This window comes from Stegodyphus dumicola, chromosome 9, assembly GCF_044657685.1.
Source record: "Stegodyphus dumicola isolate Sdum_Otavi_A_Nest chromosome 9, ASM4465768v1".
NCBI classification, from domain to species: Eukaryota; Metazoa; Arthropoda; class Arachnida; order Araneae; family Eresidae; genus Stegodyphus; species Stegodyphus dumicola.
Genome location: NC_140776.1, coordinates 43,003,006 through 43,025,690, shown reverse-complemented (window position 1 = coordinate 43,025,690; position 22,685 = coordinate 43,003,006). Strand labels below are relative to the sequence as shown.

The window sequence follows — 22,685 nt, the reverse complement described above, 5'->3', positions numbered from 1 at the left end:
GGAATTCCCGCCAAAACTACAATCTCAGCCCATTGGCCTATGCAGTTTTAATTGTTTCTCCCACATACGTCACACGACGAGAAGGAAGGTTGGTAGGACACGGAGGGGATTTGCACCCTTTTCAAATTTTTTCGCGATGCTCAGGACGCCACCTCACAGGTCAGTTTTTTCGTTTCTTTTGTCTGTTTTTTTTTTTTTTTTTTTGGGTCCTAATAAGACCCAACGACGTTTTTTTTTTCTTGCAAATTTAATTACATTTTTATTTGTTTACAGCACCATTCTCTTTATAAAAGTTTCATCTTCTTTAAGGTTTAAAGGACCAGCCCGTACGTTGTTGTAATATTTGACTAATAGCAGACCGCTATTTATTTTATTCTATTTTGATTTTGATTTTAAATTTTACATTGCTCGGAGTTGCAATTGCTTTTGACACCCTAATGTGTATTTCAGCGGACGCGTCGGGAAAAAGGAACAGAGCAGTGAAGCTCCAAAAAAGATATATTCGGGAATACTAATGTTCTTTTGTAATAAAAATTCTTTCGCGTTAAACAAGAGCTTCAATGGTCTGTTTCGGCGAAACTCCTAATGGTATTTAACCTAGTTCGACAATCAGTTTTTTTCCCTTGAAAAGCCAATTGAGAGTACGAGTAGGTTAATTTACCATTTTCCGCTATTTAATTATTGTATATTGTATTGTTGCAATTTGTGTCTTCATTTTAATTTTTAATTTTTACTTTTGATGCATTGGCATTTTTTCAATCTATGTTTTTTATTTGTACTTTCCTTATATATTTTTTACCGTCACTCTATTTTTCATGTGAGTTAACTTTTCACTTATCACAACGGTCAGATTAATTTCTCCGTGCATTAGCAAGTCTTCCAGCATTAATTTTGGCAGTTTTTTTTTCCGCGTGATTACAGTTTTTTTTTTTTTTTTTTCTCCAGTTCGTCCAGACAAATATCTTCTTAGTTTTTATTTTTGTATTACTGCGTTAAAATATTTCGTGGAGCTACAGCTCCTGGTAACTTTTTAGCAAGATCGCTGCAATGTTTCTACCTACTATTGTTATTTCATATTCTTTTGCAGCATTATGCGCAAAAGTTTTTGAGACCAAATAGGTCTTACGTCTAATTACTTGTTAGCTTTACATTTTCTTTTTCAATTATATATATATATATATATAATTGAAAAAGAAAATATATATATATAGGCTAGGAATTTTTAGCCTATATATATATATATATATATATATATATAATTAGAATTTTTAGCCTATATATATATATATATATATATATAGGCTAATATATATATATATATATATATAGGCTAAAAATTCTAATTAAAAAATTAGAATAACATTTTTTTAAAAACCCATCCTACGCTATAGCTGCAGGTTTGAAGTAGAATAAACTCTAAATAAATAAGTAAATTGGAATTGGTGGGAGGTTTAACCGTAGTATCAAAATTAATCCAATTAAAAAGAGAATTCGTAGTAGGACAATCCCGAAAATAAAATTGCGAAAGGAAAAATATACAAAATTATACAAATAAAAATTAATCTTTGAATATATTTTACTTTTCTTTACCCTCGCATCTAGTTCATTTCACGTTTGATAAGATTTAATCCTGGAAATTAGGGAGAAGGTTTGAGGACTTGTGAAAACTTTTAAATTTCATTTCAAAATGTCATTCTAATACAACTATAGAGTTTGACAGTACTAAAACATCGATTTTTCTTGATTTTCCACAGGCCAGACCTCCAACCTCTTGGTTTTAACTTAAAATGTTGTAGTTTAACGTAAAATATCCGTGTAAAACGTTCAAATATGCGTGTAACACCTATCTCTTGATGCAAGCTTGCCCGCTTTACATTAAAGATTGCTCCAAAAGTTTCAATGCGCTCGCCAAATTTAAAATGTTGTACAACTAAATTTCTAATAAAATGTGTAATTACTGCGTAACATTATATCATTGTCACTTCGAATCTCAAATTACTAAAATATTTTTCTCAAAGACTACGAACTGTAATTCTTGCGATACAATTTCATTTAAAATCCAAACTCATAATAAAAACTATCGATAGTAAATAATTTCAACTAACTTTTAAGTGTTCGAGCTCAATATTCGAATTAATTTTTAGCATGTTTTGAATAAATATTTTATTTTTGAAGTTGTTTTGGGTGTCTTCTAACTCACACTCTGGTAAACAATTAATTTCAACTAATGTTCTACTCTTCGGTCAAGTCAGAGACTTGGTATTTTAGCAGTCGTCTTTTAACAATTGAAGATAATATTGAACAAGTTCCCATACCTTTTGAATCTTGTCAAGAAATGATGAAAGACTATTTGACATCTCTTCTCGAGTTGCTTCAAAAATGATGAATCTTTTCTAAAAACAATAACATATTCATGTTGCTGAGCAGATACTTTCTCAAGGCTTTTTAAAGCGCATTACTTTCGAAGACAAATCTACGCTTTGGATACGGAAACAAATCAATAATCAAGTGAATGGCGCTCGAACAAGTGAAGGAAGGCCAAAAAGATATCAAGCTCTGCCAAAAATAAAGGTAATATTGACTATTTAATTCAATTGCATAGTGTTGTGCATCATGAGTTTCCACCATCAGAGCAGACTGTTAACAAAGAATGGTTTTGAGCATTTTACGCGTTTACGAGAAGCAGTTTGTGGAAAGCAATCTGAACTGTGGCGCGATAGCTCATGGATTCTGCAGTACAATAATTCACCTTCTCACATTCTTGTTATTCTCAGATTTAGGCCAAAAATTCAATAAAAATGTTTTTTCAAGCTCCATACGCACCTGAAAGGGCATCTGTGACTTTATCTTATTTCCACAATTAAAAGTGTGCCTTTTGTTTTGAGGCGATTGATTCTATGAAAGGAAACTACCTGCGAGTGCAGAGGGTAGCTGCTTCTACGAAAACGGTTTTAAGGTATGTTGACATATTTTGAGGATTTGAAACGTACACTGCAATCAGGAGAATAACTTTGAAGATGTAATAAATATTGACCAACAAATATAAATCTAGGGTTTTAATGAAACTTTTTGATTAGATAAATAATATCGTTGCTTCACGTGTTGGCTGCCTCAAGTGTAGTTGTGGCGAAGCAAGTAATTTTCTAAGCAACATTAGCATAAATTTACGCTGCAAAAGCGATTGAATCAATTATAGAAATATGCACGTACAATAAATATAAGAGTTAAGAAAGTATAAAGCGTCTTTATTTTTACTCAGGTTTATAAAGAAATAAAATTGCGTTACATTATTTTAAAACATTTGATGTAAAAAGTAAAAGAAACTTCTGACGCTTTTTTAAAACTTTATTTTTAAGGCCCATCATTGTAAAAAGCATGTAGAATACCTTCAAATTACATTTGAATCCATGACATTTTATACATGTGATACAACATAGGTAATTTATAATGATAGTGTGATAGTGATATGATTAACGAGTGCAATTAAACGAAAAACATTGACCTTCCATGAAGACATATATCTGATGAAAATGGCAAAATATGCCGAGAAACTAAATCACGAGTAAAAAGACTGATAGCATTAACAAAAGTCAGTTCTAGACTTTTTTAAAGCTTGAAAAAACTAATTTGTAATAACATAAAGTATATAACTGCATAACCATCTCCAACTACAGCTTGAATAAGTGCTGAATTTTACTACTAGAGAAGTGTGTCTCTCGTTAAAAAATAATCCTGAAAGCTTATCTCGATTAACCGGTTAAAGTTTCAGTCTTATCCATGTCGTTGCAGAAATATAGTCTACCTTAGATTAATTTTAAATGCTTCCATTTCTGATAAATATCGCAGTTTTATAAAATGAATGTGCAATAATGTTTTGAGATGATCAGTGAGTCAAATTACGAAATATGGTTTTCATCCACAATATACGTCTTTATTTTAACTAATCAGGTGCTTCGATTTCTACTGACTCTGGTCTTATAACTCTTATCTTGTAACTCTAATCTTATATATCTAAACTCTGATGTCTCTGATCTTTAAGCTAAAGGTATCCATTGCATATTATTGAGGTTTTCGTAGATAAATATCTGGGTCCTTAAAAAGATGAAATGCAGCGAAATAATTTAGCATATTTACTAGATTATAGATGCATTTTACGTAAAATCTGTGTTAAGAAATAAAACTCTAATTTTAGCCTTCTTTTTCTATCCTGAAAGCACTTATTCTTAAACGCTAATTTTTAGCATTTTCCGTTTTCTCAGTGTGTTTTTTTCGAGAATAATAACATAATTGGTTTTTATTTGCCACTCAAATTACTTTGTTATAACCCTTAATTTCCATAACCAGTTTAAAGAATAATTAGAAGTTGCGAAGTCAGTAAGCTGACCAGTAACATATACAATTTAATACTGATAGCTTATTCTGGGTCGTAAAAAGCTACATCAAGCAAAGAGATGGTTTTAATCCCCTGATATATCTCACAAAATTCCTTATAATTTAATCCTTGCTATTCAGGAATATAAATTAGGTCTCATAACAGAATTTGCTGATGTTTCGTTCCAGACAAAGCCAAAGGATAAAGAAGTCAACGGTAATGCATTGCTTATCATTTCCCACAGCAAGATCCAGATTTCTTGGCCTTTTTATCGCACAGTTGCATCGTGGACGCAGACAATTGAAGTTCCTGTTGTGTCCTCATGGATCTGAAAAGCAAAGGCAGTAATTTTAAAAGAATTCTTTTCAAGCTAAATGCATGATTTTTCGAAGCAAGAAGAAAATAACTATCAGATGATTAAAGTTCTTATAAATGTATAGTTTTAGAAGAAACATGCAATTGATTTCTCAAGAGCTTAAGCATGTACTATTAATAACTTATAAATGTGTGATGATTTAATACAAATTATAATGTTCAAACAATAAAAGTAAACAAAACAAAAACCAGCCTTGTATTTAAATTAATTTCAAGTGTAAATGGTCTTTTTTCTATTTTCAAGGTCAAGAGTTTGATGATAAACGTACCTTTTGGGCATTTGTTTCGTTTTTCTATTTTAAAGCATTTTTTAAATTCTCAGAGCATTTTGGGAGCTTTTTACGGCATTTTTAATAATGAAAGTTAAAACTAAAGTTACCCTTGAAATAGCACGGTCTGAATTCCTGTTAATTAATTTTTACTAGGCAAGCATATCTTATCCACAGAAAACTGATTATGTAATCTGTTAGTCCATTTACCACGACTGGCTTTTTACGTCAGTTTACGGGTACCAATTCTAAGAATTTTTCCATACCGCCATTTCTTAGCTCTTTAAGTCTTTTTGTTCATGTTTATTTTCATAATGAAAAATTCATAAGGGATTTATAGACACATTCTTTGAATTATGCACTCACAATTGTGCGCAATACTTTTTTTTTTTTTTTTTTTGCCTTGATGAAATCTCCTTTATTTATATTTTGGCTCAGCTGGTATAGTCCGGTAGGTGGTAAGTTGGCGAATGACGTCGGATTTTACCATTTTTAAAAAGGAACTAACATATTAGGAATACCAGGAATGCAAATATTTGGCTACAGCAGTTTTTGCCAAACGATTCTTTTGGCTTGAATGTACTGCCAAAACTAATACTGTATTTTTAAAAATTTAGAATCTTAGGAGATAGGAATAGATGATTACAATTGCAACGACACGGGGACCGAGCTGCTCGCAGATACCCTGAGAAAATATTCGATTGTCAACCTCGCCTTGAGAAGACGAAGGGGGCCCTAAGGACAAATGAACCAATACGCACGGTCCGCAAGAGTGTACACGCTTCTGCATCACGAAAGATCTTCGCGACAAAGTATCCGTAAAACCGGTAGAATGGTATATTAAAAATAAAATCATCTCTTTTTATTTATCGCACTAGTTTTATATTATGAATGTGTTTAGCTATGTTTAGACTATGCTAAGAATATTTCTTAAATATGTTTAGCTATATTTCTTAAATATGTTTAGCTATGCTTAAATTATTCATGAGAAGAGCTGCTGGGCTGATGCGATTTTCTACAAATGACAGAAATCTAAAGAGTTGTTGCTAATTATTTAGAATAAATCTAAATTAGAATTAAATGTTTAGAATAAATTTTAGAATAATTATTTAGAATAGAATTATGTAGAATAAATCTTCATATAAGCTATTATATTATATATTAACCCTTAAATGCATGTAGTTGCATTTGGCAACATACTCGTGTTTATTCGTGCAGATCAAATAAAAAAAAATTAGCTTACTGCATAGTGTAACCAATTGGGTACATACTGTTTACGCATATAGTTTTGAAAGTTTCAGTGTAACACTAAACGGCCATTCACACTGAGATTTATCTGAGCTAAAGGAGTCAGTTCTATGTGTCGACTAGTTCTGCTATGCCTGCAGTTCAGATTTTTCAAGTTGCTGCCCTATGGAAAGAAATTGGTTTTGGAGATGGGTCGGCTACGTCAGTTGTCTCCGTTAGCTCAGATAAACCCCACAGTGTTAACAGTCTTTATTGTGAGTTGATGTGTAGACTGTGGACATTATTTGTGTTTACAAATTTTGATTTTGTGTTTGTTGTTATTTTGACGTATGCAAAGTTTTAAAATTGTTTGAACAAGTTTATAAGGTATGTATTATTATACAAAGTTGTTATTACACATCTGTCTATCCCCCCTTTTCTTGTAAAAGTTAATTTGTAAAAACTAATAATATTTTTTCAAAAACTGGAATAAAAACTTAGTTTAGATCTTTTTAGCATTTTTTCTATTTTATTTAATATCAATTCTTATATATTTTTGACTTTAAAAATAAAAATAAAAATTCAGGCATTTAAGGGTTAAATTAATATTAGTTTCTAAAACAGAGATAGATTAAAATTAAAGAAATCTGAATTTCAAAGGGTTAATTTTGTGCACAACACTAATAGAGTTTTCATTGGCTCGTAGCACTTTAAATGACGAAATTCCCCCTTGAAAATGCTTACCGAACAAGATTTGCTAAAGCGTGCAAAACATTCGATCCGTCTTTGGCGCTGGCTTCCATAAAAGTAGTATCACAATCCTGAAAAATAAAACAGTACAAAATTATTGCCTACGAAGGAGATCTAATCTTAACAAAAATAGTTTCTAATGATTATAGTTGAGGCTATTTTAACTATTATTTAAGTTAATAAAAGACACATTATTCTTACCATTAGTCATCTCAAATGCAGATCTTTTCTGCACCTCATTGGAAATGCAGAGTGTAGTTCTTAAAACTACAAACGTAGCATATAATTAGAAGTTGCTAATGATATTGTCACGAAATGCCCATCTACGGCAAGATAGCTTCCTCGCAAAATTGGGTTTAGTGTTGCCATATTTGTGCGAAATCGCCCATTTGGAGACTAAATTCGCGATATGCCATATACGGAGCGAGAACATTCTAGAACAAATTCTTACTGGTTTTCCTGAGAATGTTCTCAAAGGTAAGTTCAAAGCTATATATATATATCCTGCCTCTACGCTCAGCGGAAGAGTATGTTGAGTTCAGCAGTAGTGTTTTGAGTTCAGAGATTAGATTGAGAGCAACCGAACCAAGTCGGGAGCTGTACTTAAGTGCTTTGCCGTGAAGCTGTCTTCACCGTTATAGCCTGATAGCGTGAAGCGTGTTTGTAGCAGTTTTTCGACGACTGTAACGCATCTTTGGAACTGTCCTGTGTAATATTGATGAATAAATTGTGTTTTGATTCTTCATCAAGTGTTGTTTCAATTGACAATCTCGCGCGTTCAGAGATAAAAAAATTTTTTTTTTCAAGTACAGTGTTGGCATTTCTGGCTTTAAAATTGTTGAATTTGTTAATAAAAAATTCGTTAAAATTTTACAAAATATGAAATAGATAATAAAACAAATTACAAATTCGGGTTTCCAGGTATCTATGTTCGGGTGGCGCACTACGTTATTCAAAATTTGATGGCTCTAGGTACCGTTGCTTTTTAACAGTGCAAGAAATATGCATACAGTCATGCATATTCTTCATTACTTAATTTCTTTAAATATAATACAGGGCGATAATATTTGGTGGCAACAATTTGAAAAGTGACCCGACATTTATATAAATTCAACACAAAATGCTTTTTAGAGACTAATATTGCTTTTGGGCTAATTATTCAAGTAGTTTTTAGCAAGCTTTTCAGTTTCTACATACCTGTAGGGGCTTACTCCACTCACTTTGATGAAGAACTGAAAGCCATTCATGTAGCTCTCCAACAATTATCATTGAAACAGAGATCGTTCAGGAGGACTGTTATACTATCTGATTCGACTGCAGCAATACAGGCCATCTCCTCTTACCAGGAACATATGCGTTCAACAGTGTCTGGAAGTCATAAAAGAACTTTCCCACAAGATATCTTTTGAATGGGTACCTTCACACTGCGGTATTTATGGGAATGAGATGGCTTATATGCTTGCGAAAAAGGGGGCTACGGTTTTCCAAAAGCCAAAAACGAGTGCAAACCTCCATTCTATTAAGCTTCTGATATCGCTAACATATCAAAAGACTTTTAGAGATTTTGCCACTCGGGCTTGTGAGGGCAAGCCTTGGAGTGCTCTCTCAACAAAGCCAGCTTTTGTTCCTGACCACCCGCGAACAGTTGCAGTTGCATCTTTTAGACTAACTTTTAGATATCTTTCTGACGGGACATGACTGTCTACAGAATCATTTATTTTGCATTGAACTAGCTGATTCGCTGTTTTGTGTTTTATGTAATATTGGACGGCCAATGACGGCAGAACATTTGGACGAGTGTGAAGCACTCAAAAATTTTTCTTGTAGATTTCAGCGTTATCGGCAAGCAAGGAGTTTAATTGCCTAACAGCCAATGTAACTGGCTGGTATAATTTTTTTTTTTTTTGCCTTAATATCATTCAGTGATATTCTTTTGCTATCTCCTAATGTGTAAAATCCGTTAACATATAATTTTGTTACATGTGATATGATGTAAGCCTTCGCATGCATGAAATTTAAAAGTTTTCAAATGCAAAAAATACATTAATAATATTTCAATGCAGGGAACATCCTGTCAAAGTATAGGCAACATAGGCAGCTAACTGCAACGCCGATTTCTGTAGAACACCATTTAAGTAATTTCAGAAGAGACAAAGATACATTTCACTTTGAATTTATTAATTTGTTTAATTTATGGCTGAAGATGGGCTGAGGACCTGAAAATGCTAGAACAAGGGCTGCATTAGTTTTATCACTTAGAATCATATCCCAGTAATCACAGAAAAACGTCTTTAACTAGAAATATCTTTCATTTTTTTATTTTATACGCTTAATGATAGGAGTTAGTTGTACTCCAATCTATTAATATCAGAAACATTTTTCGAAGTTGATATTTCTTTTTCAGTCAAGCCTGAATGCAAACAGTTTGCTCTTGATTTGTATACGACTCCTGAATAGGATCTCAAACTAATATCTCGTTCAATTTTATATGAGTGTCAAACTTTTTGTCTTTTACTTTTCAGAATGAACACGAACCTTTAATAAATTAGCTAAAAGACCGAAGTCATATAAAAAATTATACTTCACATTTTTTTACAAAATCGAATTTTAAATTTCAAAATGCTAAAACAGGAATATTTGTATCATTGAAAATATTCTACAATAAATGGTTACGAGAATAAAGGACATACGAGCACTATTGTGGGACAGTGAGTTCTTCGTGCTGCTGATTCGTATAACCTAGCTCCATAAGATCACAAAAAAGACCAATGAATTAATTCCTAATCGCAATACTTTTAATAATAAATATTCTTCATGAATAATGAAATGCTATTAAAATCTCTACTTCATCCGTATTTGCTTACTTTTGCCAATTTTTCTCCTTCTTCCGTGCTTATACAAGTAACACCTGTTCTCACTGCCATGTCCCGGAGATCAATCTTATTAGCAACAATCATTAATGGAATTCTCTGGGAAGAAGCTTTCTGAAAAGGAATGAACATATGCTTATTATCGCCTTGGAATAATATGCACTCGTATAATAAATTACTTAGATTAATAGGGAAATGAAATCGTATTCGGATTTATCGAACTTCATCTTAATAGTCCAAGGATGTTAAAATTTTTGTAAGTTTTTTAGAATGCATGAGTCTATCAAAATGTCTAAATCGAATATATTTTATAGTGCTTATTATTTTTTATATGTTAAATAAAGTAGTAATTACAAGATTACTAGTTTAAACAAACGAACTTTGACGAAATGCAACCAATAAGAAAGTTTGAATATATTCATTTAAAATAAAATTTCAACCGACTGCTGTTGTCGAATGAAACCGAAAAGAAGCTTGTAAGTAGTTTTAATCTAAATGTTACTCCAGTACTTTATAAGTTTCATTTCAAAGGAAATCATAATTAGAAACAAATTTAACAGTTAAATTTTAGACGGTGTTACTTTACTTACTATTTTTACTTTTCACATAAAGCATCGCATAAACTAAAGAAATGTGAGAAATTAATGCAGTTTCTTTCCCAAGAACTGATCAGTATTAAATAGCAAAAAGTATCCGAAGGACTTTGATTTGATTATTTACGCTTTTAAAACTAATTTGGAAATATTTTTTATTAAATTTCAGTCCATTTTTCATTTGGTGTTTAAAAACTATATTTATTTATTTTTAATTTTTCACAGTATTTTATCCGCCACTCTTTCCAAACTGCTATACTTGTGCTATACTCTTAGCGAGCCTTATTTTAGCATTGGTTTTGCATGTGGCATAAAGGTTTGGGGATACATTCTAAATTTATAATTTAGATTTCTCTTAAAATCAGCTAGAATTTTGAGCAAAAATTAGATAATTGCAAAATTTTGCTGTTTGATGAAGCGAACTTAAAATATCTTGCATATTATAAAATAAATTACTATATGGATTTAAAACACTTCAGGTTTTTCTTTTACGTGTTTGGGTCTTGGATATTCTTGCAACGTTCATTACATGGTTAAATACCTTAGTGACATATCTCTTCATACAAAAGAACTAGCAACATTAAAATTGCAGTATAACAACTTGTGCTTACGTTCATTAACATACGATTTGACATATAATAAATAATACATGCATACTGGTGTACAAAATTAAAGCTTAACTAAATAGAAAATCTTCACATGTTTTTATACTAGAAATTGTATGAAATTATATTCATACATAGAATTAATGTAAACTTAAATAATGTCAAAAGGTGTAAGGGCCGCAACATTTTTTTTTAAATTTCCAATATCGGACACTAGCCGTTAGAGGCAGTGGCCATTGCTAAAGCAGGAAGTGGTGGTCACTTTATTATGGAAACACCTAATAAGTGGACCGCCATTATTTTCTGTGAGGGGACAGACAATTTACATCCATGGCATCTCCAGGATTCAAGCCCGGCGGTACGGCAGTCAGAATCGTTAACCACTTTCCCGTCTGGGCAGCAAGGATCGCAAAGTAAGTAAATAGATCTGTTTCAGAAAACAGTTTTGAATATGCATATTAAATTCACTTTGTGTTTATATTAAACTGGCATAATAATTAATGCGAGTTAAGATACTATTGAAAATATCCAAAAATGACATATAAATGAACAGAGCCAGAGAGTGAATGATATGCTTCCAGTTTGTTAGCTCCGTCTATATTTTCGCTGAATAGAGAGTCTTACAAAATCATATCAAGAGTATATAAGTAGTTTTTGAACTTTGTAAAAACTGACTATCACGAAGGACTTATACCGGCCGACATGGGATTTTTCATGAATACTCGTATTCATGAAATTACTAGAATTTACAGCAATGTGTGTGGATCCTTGAGAACTGGTAAGCGAATAATCGTTTAGTTCAAAAAAATAGAAACACAAACTACGAACTCAAGAAGGGTTATATTACCCTTTATTGCTCAAAATAAAGTCCACATTCGATCCTGTTTTAGGACGTACAGTAAAGTCTCAACTTGGGCTTGTACGGCCGAGTGTAATAATAGCTTACAGATAGTATAGCCAAAAGGCGAACGCGCGCTGGTCAGAATCTCTGGCTCTCTAATGAAGTCAGTAGAACTTCGACTTTAAATACTTGCTCTTCCTTCATTTTCATTTAACCGCGATTTTGAAAACACGTTCTAGTAGGAAATTAGAAGCTGAAATTAGAAGCGACAGAGAAGTGGCTTTAACTAAAAATTAACTGTTAAAAACTTAGGATAAACCTTATCTATCTCCCGTCCTATCTCACTTCCTTTTCTCAGCAACCGTTTTTCACATTGAATCGGCAAAAATCGCCTATGGAACCCAAAGAATTGCTTCTGTTCTGTTACTGATGAATCTCGGTTCCATTTAACTACTGATAATGCTATAGTTACTTCTGAAGAAATCAAGCGTTCATCAAAAATGTTCTCAAATACTAAAATTTCCAGCTGTCTTGCTGATGGTTTGATTATCATATATCATTTAATAATTAGTTTATCATAACGAAAGGCTTAACAACTTTTCGACAGAGAATGAAAGACTGCTAAAGACTGGTTTGTATTACATAGACATGGCAAAGTACCTGATGGCTATCTGTCTAAGGCAAGGGATGTCTCCATGATGATGTTTTGTTAGAAACTGTCTCATATTCTCATTAAGCATGGAGGAGAAACAAGAAACCGCCCATGCAGACCTCTCGCAGGCTTTTGAACCCGGTGGAACTAAAAGTATTCAGTCAACGGTTCGGCATCCAATAAGCTTGGCTGGCCAAAGCAAACTAGATCAAATCGTGTATCGCTGTTAGATTTGTTCGTGACTTCCGTTACACTAGGCTTAATGTTACTGATGATAGCAATCAGCATCAACATGGTTATTTAGTGAATTAGTATCTAGGATCGGAAGATATTATTCGAATGGATTTGCCAGTGTATTTGAACTGTGATTCTCATTAAACAAATTAAAGTAACCTTAGAAGCCAGAGCCGCAGAATTCCAGCTGTCTTCTTTCAAAATCAAAGTGATTAAATTGGTTTCTTTGAAGAAGCATTTATTCATTCTACAAGATTAAAACAATCTAAGTCTATAAAAATGTACTTCAAGTACGGCATAACCATTTAAGGTGACCATAGATGATTTTATTAAAAGTATTGAAGATATTTTAATTGGCAGTCACTCCTTCTGTATAATTAATTCCTCTGATTTAAAATGTAACATAGCAATGATTAAATTGTGTAATTGCTTTCTAAACTTTTCAAAATCCTTCGTATTTTCATTGAACCTTGTTACTGATGTATAATGCGTAAGTAACAACTTAATTTTGCACACCATTGCATATATTTCACATGAAAAAACAAGAACAGGTAAAACAAACAAGAGGATCTAAAAGCACAGTACTTGAGACAAAGTAGTTTTAAGCTTTCTGTTTCAAATGCATGATCAAATAAATTTATTCTAAACTAATTTCTTCGTTACACTTGTAAACATACAGTATTTATTAGGGAGTTTGCCTGTGGGATAAATAATTGTCAATGAATTCAGTTCATAATAATTAGATTATCATAACGAATTAAGCACTAAAATCTGTGCAAAACTTCGGGAAAGATAGCATGCAAACTGTTACATAATGAGACCCTTCACCTTGTGCAAGGACACAGTAGCCCAAGAAATGAGTGGAATGGGTTATAGTCTGAAAGATTTTATTACCCTGCCCGAAGGTGTTTTTTCAGCCATCATGCTGTAGAAACAGGACACCTATAAGACCAAATTTTACACATATTTCAAAACCGTATGAAAAAAATTGCGTTGCTGCATTAAAAGAGGTTATTAAAGAAAATTCAAAATAAGAGGGAAAAAACAAAGAAATTTTCTTGTGGGATCTTTTTAGAATTTATTGCGGCTTTTTTTAATAACTTCATATTAATTTAGGAATAATAACATATTTTAGATTTAAAAACTGAAGAGCAGATTGAAATACTCTCTAATAATTCGATTAGCATTTTTAGGAAGAGATGATATGTTCTGCTCTCAAAAAAACCTTCGAAATTTTGTTATCTTACTTATTTAGAGTTGTGTTAACTTGATTTATTGCTTTTGAATGTTAAAAGAAATGTATTTTATTAAAAAGAATTCTTATGCTGTTTTGAAGTGTATGGCAAATATTTATCACACTATCTGTGTTTAGAATAGATATTCCATGAGAAAAAAAATCAGTCACACATATGTCTATGTGTGAGGAGTTTATATGACGTCTTTAGAATCTCATCATCTCTTCGGACACTACTTAACCTACTTCTTGTTGCCCGACGAGTACGTTTACTCGACAGGTTACTTTTTTATTCACTACTGTAGAAGGCAGATTATTATACTTCATAAAAATCACCCTAAATATATGTGTGCAGTTATTTAATTTGTGAATATTTGATTCATACTTTGCATTTCTGGTGAAACCTCCTTTTCCCCCGTTTTTTATACCCTTACCTCTGTTAGCATCGCTGCCCTTCCCTTGAATGTTTCTCACTACTAGATTGATAGCGTGTTATCGCTTAGTCTCAAACAAATCTCGAAGTCTAACGAAGGTTAACATAAGCTTTTTATTTAAATGAACAGAATGAACTTTTTATTTAAATGAACAGAATGAAATTTTTATTTAAATGAACTTTTCATTTAAATGAACAGAAAGGCACTACTTCTGCGACAGACGAACTCCCATTAATTGCGGGTATTTAAATTAACATAACATAAAGTTAAATTTTAATATAGGTAACATAATCAAAGACTATTCAAGCTGGCTCAGATATTTAACGGCGTGTACTTTAAAACAGGGGCTAGCAAGACGCTAAAGGCGGAATACAGCCAAGTAGAATTGGCGATAGTAACAGCAAGACGCCGTTGCCAGAAGCTCTAATCTAAACCTTCAGACCCTTAGCATAAATGCACAAAACGACTAATTTGCATTCTGGGGAGAACTACGGAAAGGAAGCGTTGTTGTAAAGATTTAAATTATAATAATTGATTAATTTATACAAAGTAATCTATAAACTTGTTGAATGAAACTAAAACGAAATGTAGAACATTACACTCTACTTCATTCGTTTAGCCTCTTCCTGTCTCTTCTGTTTCAGTCTTTGTCAGGTATTATGCGGATGCTTTAATGGCTAATGTTTATATTGCTTTTGATAAACAGTTTAGATGTGAAAAGTTCTGTCTTCAAAATGGGTGAACCTGAGTTAACTGTCGATGATTATTTGATGCAAAAAGATAAAATAAGAGATGGTTTGTGTTATTTACGTTGCGAAAAGCTCAAAACTTGAATTGCACCCCGTACTTGTAGCTAGAAAACATCATCTTGGGAACCAATTGCTAAAAAAAGATATTTCTGTATAAGTAGATAAACTTAAGTTGTTAAATGACAGGCCTACTAAACTCGCGACACACTAGCGCAAATTAATCAAGAGGAAATTAATTCTGTCCCAGAGCAAAGTCATCTTGTAATGCTTAGTCGCCATGCTTTTTGTCAAGTTTATAGGAGCTCGTAAAGAAGTTTTACTAATTTACTGCAGCCAACTACTTCAGAAAATATTAATATTCCGTTAGAACTTGGGACTATTGGGTATGAAAAATTTCTAATAAGTTATTCATCCTTTTAACAATGCACGCATACTCTTGTTCTCGTACAAAAAGAAAGTTTCATTGTTGGAAAGAAGCCCTTTATTGAATTATGAAAGGACACAAAAATCGTTCGAAGACCTTTTTTTATATCCAAACTCATGTTGGATGAATCTTTGACATACCATCCGAACCCCAGCTAGAAATAGTGAAAATGCAAAAGTGCTACCTCTTTAATGACCAACGAATCAAAGAGGAGTGTTAGACTCATTTATTTCGATAGACTTTGCTATTGAACATGACCTCGTATTAAATCTTAATTTCATTATCACTTATTCTGAAAAAGCAGCAATATAATTTTTCTAGCGAATTCCCAGACGCCTCTATTAAAAGGTGTTTCTTTTACTTATGACAACGTGTGTTGCACACATTCAGACGTTATAGCTTGCTAAAAGGTACGACGAAGTTGGAAGTTTTAGTTTGAAACTTTAACACATTCCCAGCTGTTACTTTTCTTCCGTCAGGCTATATTCCATCTGCATTTGGTAAGATAAAGCCTCTTATTTCCGAAGTAAATGGAATAGCACATTGGTTAGAGGATAGTTATGTACACGGTAAAATCAGGTGGAATACGAATAATGGAAGGACTACTAAAGTCCTCGTTTATACCCTCCAGATTTCTGGCCCATATACGATCTCGTAAATTTTAGCATTTCGAGAATACAAAATCGAGTCGAAGTATAGCCCAATTTTGAAATACTTGTTAGAAAATCTTATGTTGGTATTTACACAATAATCGATAAGCTTAGAAAGGAATAGTTACAAGGGCAGGTTAGAACAGAGGATATGATTCTCGAGAGTGCTCTTTGTCCACTCGCAAAGAATACTCGTACAAGAAAAACGCATCACCACTCTCTTTAACGATAAAACAAATCGAACGAAATTTTTTGCGTGGTATTGCACACAATATTGCATTATAGATCATTAAAAATGTGAAACCCTTGTAGGGGATATTTGAAAAACACATACATACCGAAAGGAAAAAGCATTAATGCTACCTAAAAATAAACTAAAATTCCTGAAAGGTCCCAAGTCCCTAAAAAAACAGACGGAAAGGCTACTACTTACTGTATGTACCTGTCGATCAAATGTACCTATCGAGCTGTCGGGCAACTGAGTGTCAAGTAAATGTACCAGATACTTTAGAATGAAACATTTTTCTTATTTCAAATTTTAAGGGTGAAAATCCTTAAATTTGTTTTTGGTTTTCTCCATGTGTAACGTGTATACGAGCCAGTTTCCCTTAGAAAGTCCTCCACGAAGGCATCCCTCCCTTTAGGCAGATAGCCCTCGAGGCTTTGCTATAATCACACACACACACACACCCTTAAATTTTGTTTCCTTAATTTAAGTTTGCCAAAGCATCTTTAGTATCAAATTAATTCATGCAAACTCATCGAAGCGATCATACTAGTCCAAAATCAAGATGCATGCAGTTCATAACAGGTTAAAAATGAACTAGAGAAAGTATAAGTTGTCAAAAACCTATAGGAAGTGGCATGCAAGGAAAAAATATTTCTTAATTTATAAATGCATTATTCATTAAATTAAAAGGCATAAAAAAGCTGAAAGCAGTTGCGGTTTTAAACCTCAGTTCCTGTCCAGTGTTAGTGCAAATAGTTTTACCGCAGTATTTTAAGGGAGTTAAGTTACAAAAATATACTTGACTGCAACTGTGACTTTAAATTAGGAATTTTAGGGCCGTTTTTTAATTTCTGGTTTGCCTGGTAACCATGGTAGCGACTACTACAAAAGATGATAGAGTCCTCTAATTTGTTAAAATACCGTAATCTCCTCTCTTTGGTGAAAATGGCACACGTTATGGGCGTAAATGATGAGAGTCACTACGATCTTTATGTGCCCCAGACACACTCTGCTCCTTAAAGCAATATATGTGTTGTTTGATATCGGGTTTTAAATGAGAAACTTGACAGCTAATCGTAAATAAATATACTGTCATTTGAATTTTGATACCATAATCTGATACTGTCAATTAATGGTTACAGTTGAGCTATTCAAAGTTTTGCATGCTAGATGTTATTTTAAAATTTCATTTTAGGCTAAAGACAGAAAAAGAATTGCTTTCTTCCTCAACGTTACGAACTATGGAAATGCGCAGGTACGCTCACGTTGGAAACTTTCAGAATTTATTCATCTTTGCTCGTTTTCGTGGTTATAAATATATTTAACATTAAATTTGTCAAGTATTTCTCATTTACCTTTTGTCATTAAAATGCTTCATTTGTTATGTAATTACGAGTAATAAAAATATTAGCTATGAATAGTTTCATAATGCTTTTTGATAATTTCTATGTTTTGATTGATGATATAGTGCATTTTTAAACATCGTGTAGAATGTATTTTCCTTGTCAAATAGGCTTCAGAATTTTTGCTGTTGATATTCCGTGCAATTCCTATTAATTTATTCGAATAATACTCTGAAATATTCTCACATAACAGCTCGTGTTAAAAAAATTGTAGATCATCCGGCAAGTATTCGTTTAAATGAAGTGAAATATTTTTATAAAATAATTCTGAAAATGCCATCTAGAAAACGAATCTTCGCCATGCAGTGATAAAGGAATAAGTTTAAAGTCTTATGAAAGCTTTATTAAAAGGGAAATTATTTGCCATTTTGATTTTCTTTTAATGGGATTAATATTTTCTTCCTTTGAATTCAGTGTATCAAAAATTTCTTTTAAGTTTGAAACTACGACATCGAGGAATTGGACACGCAGAGTTCAATATTTGAATTATATGTTTTTAGGATCTCATGTCAAGGGATGAGGTCTTCAGACCCGTCCTCGATTTTCACGAAGATAAGACAGCATTTGTTGCGAAATGGGCAGCTTCAAGTTGATCCCTTTCTTACGTTTCATAAAATGCATCATTCTGTTGAACCTATTTAATGAGCATATTACCTGTACTCTGGTCGTAGCTGGGTCATTAAGTGTAAAAATATATCATCAGAATTTAAGTTGGATTTTCTTTTAATCTTAGTTTTTTTACTGCAAAATAGGAACTAAATTCATATTACACCTTTTTCTGTTAAAGAATTAAATGCCATAAGCCTATTAAAAACTTTAAAAGCCTATAATTTTGTTTTAATTTCAGTACATGAAGTAACATTTTAAAGGATTAAATTGCTTAAATTTTAACATCTAATAAATTAGATACATAATATACAAAAATTCTATAATATATGTTTTATGGTGTGATTTAATTTATTATATAACGCTACTTTAAATACAACTTCTTATTTCCAACATAATACAGAATTAATTAGATACACAATATTCAGAAATTCTATGATATACGTTTTATGATGTGATTTAATTTATTATAGAACGCTACTTTAAATACAACTTCTTATTTCCAACATATTATTTAGAAATTCCTTATTTTGAAAACTTCATTTTTCTTTATTAGATTTTCTTCAATTTAGAAATTGTATTATCATTTGACCTTAGAAAATGTAAATGCATATTTCTGCATAGTTTTATGAAACTTACATCTATATCTTCTACCCACTGCCTGACGTTTAAGAAGCTATGTTCGCAAGTACAATCATACAACAACATTACACCATCAGCCTTTCTAAAATATGATTTAGTTATGCTGCGAAACCTGTAAAATAAGCAAAAAATTGTATTAGTCACGATTATTAAAGACAAACTTTGCCACAAAATATTTAACTGTTTTCTATCAATTAATTTAACCCATGATGACGACATTCTTTAAAACTTCGTGATGCTTTTATTCTTAGAATTTACGCATTCGATAATTCTATTTCTTAAGTAGATATTAAACTGTTTTTAATTAGATTAAAATAAAAAAATGTCAGTTTTTTCTATCTATTTTTCTATATAATTTTTCTTCAGCTCTTAATTCCTGATTGAGAAGTGAAAGATAGTTTTATGCAAGCATTTTTGAAGCAGTTGAAATGTTCTATTTAACTGTTTGTGAGATTATGCTTTTTAATTTACAAGAAATTTTGTATTGCTTATGAATATGAAAGCAGCAGACATTGGATATTTCAAGATTTTCCTATAACACGTCCTTCTATTTTGAGGTAATAATTCTTTAAAAAAAAAGAGGAACCTGATTTAGGGAAATTTTAGTAAAGGTGATAAATTTTCACTTTCAGTGGGAGAGAAACGGAATTCTCGAAGTCGCATGTCAAGACAATAAAATATTTTTTATCGTTAAAAAAGAGCGACGGGTTTCATAGGTACCATATATAACGACAAATATAAATGTGCGCTGGTGTATAACGCGCACCTATAAATTTAAACTACAGTTTTTAATTTGTAGGTATATCTCTCACACTTATCTTTAGAAGGCAACCTGAAAGATGCTTCAGCGATGCTCGTATCTTTTGAAGTCATCCGATCTTTTTCTCAGACTTTCAAACTATGGCGTACTGAACTGACAAGCGATCAGGGAACAATGTGTGCGTGGGAAAAATGCTTGATGTAGTAAACAAGTCTGCGAAGAGGGTGACTTGTATTCAATGCAGATGTGCACAAGAATGTTATTCTAGGGTTTTGAGAAAAGTGGAACATAATTTGGAACAAGAATACACTTCTGGCCCGAATGAAATCGAGGAATTAGAATCAGCTGTTTTTTCTTTCTATAGTCATTTGAAGCCGTGATTTCGAAGCTAATTTGTTTTAATTGAAATGCAGTTGATCTAGTGCTCCTTTTATTTCCATATTCATTAAATATGGCTCCTGCTAAACGGAACAAACCCACTGCTGGTTTCGAATGCAGAGTCATTCAATTTGCAAAAGACAGTGGATATCGTACTTCAGCAGGGATATTTGATATTCGTGAAAGCTCCATATGTGAGTGGAAGAAAAATTAATATATGCCAAAAAATAAATATTCTTTTTGCGAAAGAATAAGTCTTATCTTGGAAAAAAATGTTGCAAAATGGGTCCTAGAAAATCGCCGGAATGGATTAATTGTAACCAGAAACAGCATATATTTATTTGCTTCAAACGGGCAGAAAAGAAAGCAGATGATAGTGAAAACTTCAAAGCAACTTTGAGTTAGTGTAATCGATTTATAACACGGAATAATTTAGTTTTATGAAGAAAAAAACGTTTCGCAAAGGCTTCTGAAAGATTTGGGCAACAAATTGGTAAGTTTCCAGAAGTATGTTATTGACCTACGAAGGCAAAAAAATTATTTGCTGTCACGTATTGGAAATGTATATGAAACGCCAGTAATATTTGATATGCTAGGAAATAAAATAATTGATGTGAAAGGAACAAAAAGGTTCACATAAAATTAAAAGGTCACGAAACATCTCACCTCATCGTAGTGTTTTCCTGCTTAGCGGACGGTACAAAATTGAATCCGATAGTTATTTTTAAAGGAAAGCTGATGTCGAAATGTATATACTTGTAAATATTATGTAAATCGCTGTCTATTTTCTGGGGAAAATATGTATTTTATGTTTCATGTACTTTATAATTCTGTAAAAAATGTTTTTTCACGTCCCTCGCGTGACAAAGGAGTCACCAATCTTCATCCTGCTCTCTAGGCCCACTCAAAAATTTCTGTACTTGCATCGCACCTCGAAGCACTTATGCTACGATAGCCTGTCTGCAGCTTGCATATTAAGGCAAGCCAGACGCGGCGGCAACGGTTCATGTTCACGAAAAAGGATGGATGGATGAAAGCAGTGTGAAACTGGGAATAAGAAATGTTTGGCAAAAACATCATGTTGTCTTAAAAAAATCTATGAAATATTTTCAACTGTTTTAATCATGTTAGTTTGTAAGGATTATGTTAATTTTATTAACAGTTAAATTTTGAGTCAAACTTCCTTTCCTATTGTAGAGTCATTAGGTTAATTGGAAGCAGAAAGGATGAAAAATATGCAATCGCCTTCGCCGGGAATTGAACCACGGACCTCTGGAATACCGGCCCAGGGAAGTGGCAGAAATACCTTATACTATCAATTCTTAATTTCAACTTACCACTTCCGACCAGAGCGTAGTTTTAGAATGACGTCTGAATGCTAATGAGGAAGAGCGGTATATAACCGCGAAGTTCTACAGTCTTGGAGATAGTTTGGTTGGTTTGGTTTATTTAATTATGGCAAAGCACACTAGGGCTATCTGCCTAAGGGGAGGGATGCCTTCGTGGAGTACTTTCTAAGGGAAACTGGCTCGTATACACGTTACACATGGGGAAAACCACGAAAACGCCCATGCAGTCAGCTCGTTCGCGGGATTCGAACCTCGGACCGAACTACCAGTGTTCAGCGACTTTACCGCTCGGCCGCTGGTGGGCCCTTGGAGATAGAGATACCAGATATTCTGGTTGCACGCGTCCGCCTTTTACTCTTTCGTAAGCTATTATTATGCTCGGCCGTACTTTAGGCCTTTGATAGCTTTGCAGTCAATTAACGTTAAGGGGCCAACTCTGTTATAATTTTGATAGCTTCGGCTATATCTCTTTAGTTAAGATTAGTTTAGATTAATTCTTAGTCTCTTAAGTTCAAGCCCAAATGTTGGCTTATTGTACAACTCCAAGACGGAGTTTTGTTAAACTTTAGTTGGAATAATAAAGGGTTATTTTACCCTTCTATTTTATTGTTTTCTGTCACACGAACTCAAGCGATTATTCGCTTATCAGTTCTTAAGATTCTTCACTTCCAACAGTAACTTAGAAATACACAGTGGAGAATCATAAAAGTTGTAAGTGAAGAAACTATTATAATGCGATTACTATAATTTACAAGCAAACAGAGATTCCATCAAAGCCTGTGAAATTTAAATATTTCATTGTAATGAAACATAACTGTTTTCTTCTCATGAACTTTCTTAATAATATACTTATTAATAACCTATTTTTATTCTCTTTGGAAGCATTCTTAATTAATTAACAAACTTCGAAATCCCTTACCTCGGTGTTTTCCTTTAAAATACGTTATTTTGGATTATGTAAACTGAAGTATAAAATTATTTAAGATAAATCTATTTCCCAGAAGCCAACGGGTATATTTTTAGATGAGCGGGTATATTT

At 32.6% G+C, this 22,685-nt stretch overlaps 1 protein-coding gene across 2 annotated transcripts in view; it reads right to left on the bottom strand.

Moving 5' to 3' along the window:
* Positions 1-3,324: 3,324 nt before the first annotated feature.
* Positions 3,325-22,685, bottom strand: part of LOC118185978 (ras and EF-hand domain-containing protein-like) — an 87,188-nt gene continuing 67,827 nt past the window's right edge. Inside the window, exons 15-19 of one of the 2 annotated variants that reach the window (XM_085823382.1) lie at positions 19,157-19,271; positions 13,683-13,730; positions 9,858-9,977; positions 6,988-7,064; positions 3,325-4,700 (exon numbers count right to left, since the gene is read on the bottom strand). In XM_085823382.1, the coding sequence (XP_085679508.1) occupies positions 4,604-4,700; positions 6,988-7,064; positions 9,858-9,977; positions 13,683-13,730; positions 19,157-19,271 (457 nt within the window). In that variant the 3' untranslated portion in view covers positions 3,325-4,603. The remainder of the gene's footprint in view (positions 4,701-6,987; positions 7,065-9,857; positions 9,978-13,682; positions 13,731-19,156; positions 19,272-22,685) is intronic. The other variant, XM_085823383.1, reaches the window with a different exon arrangement.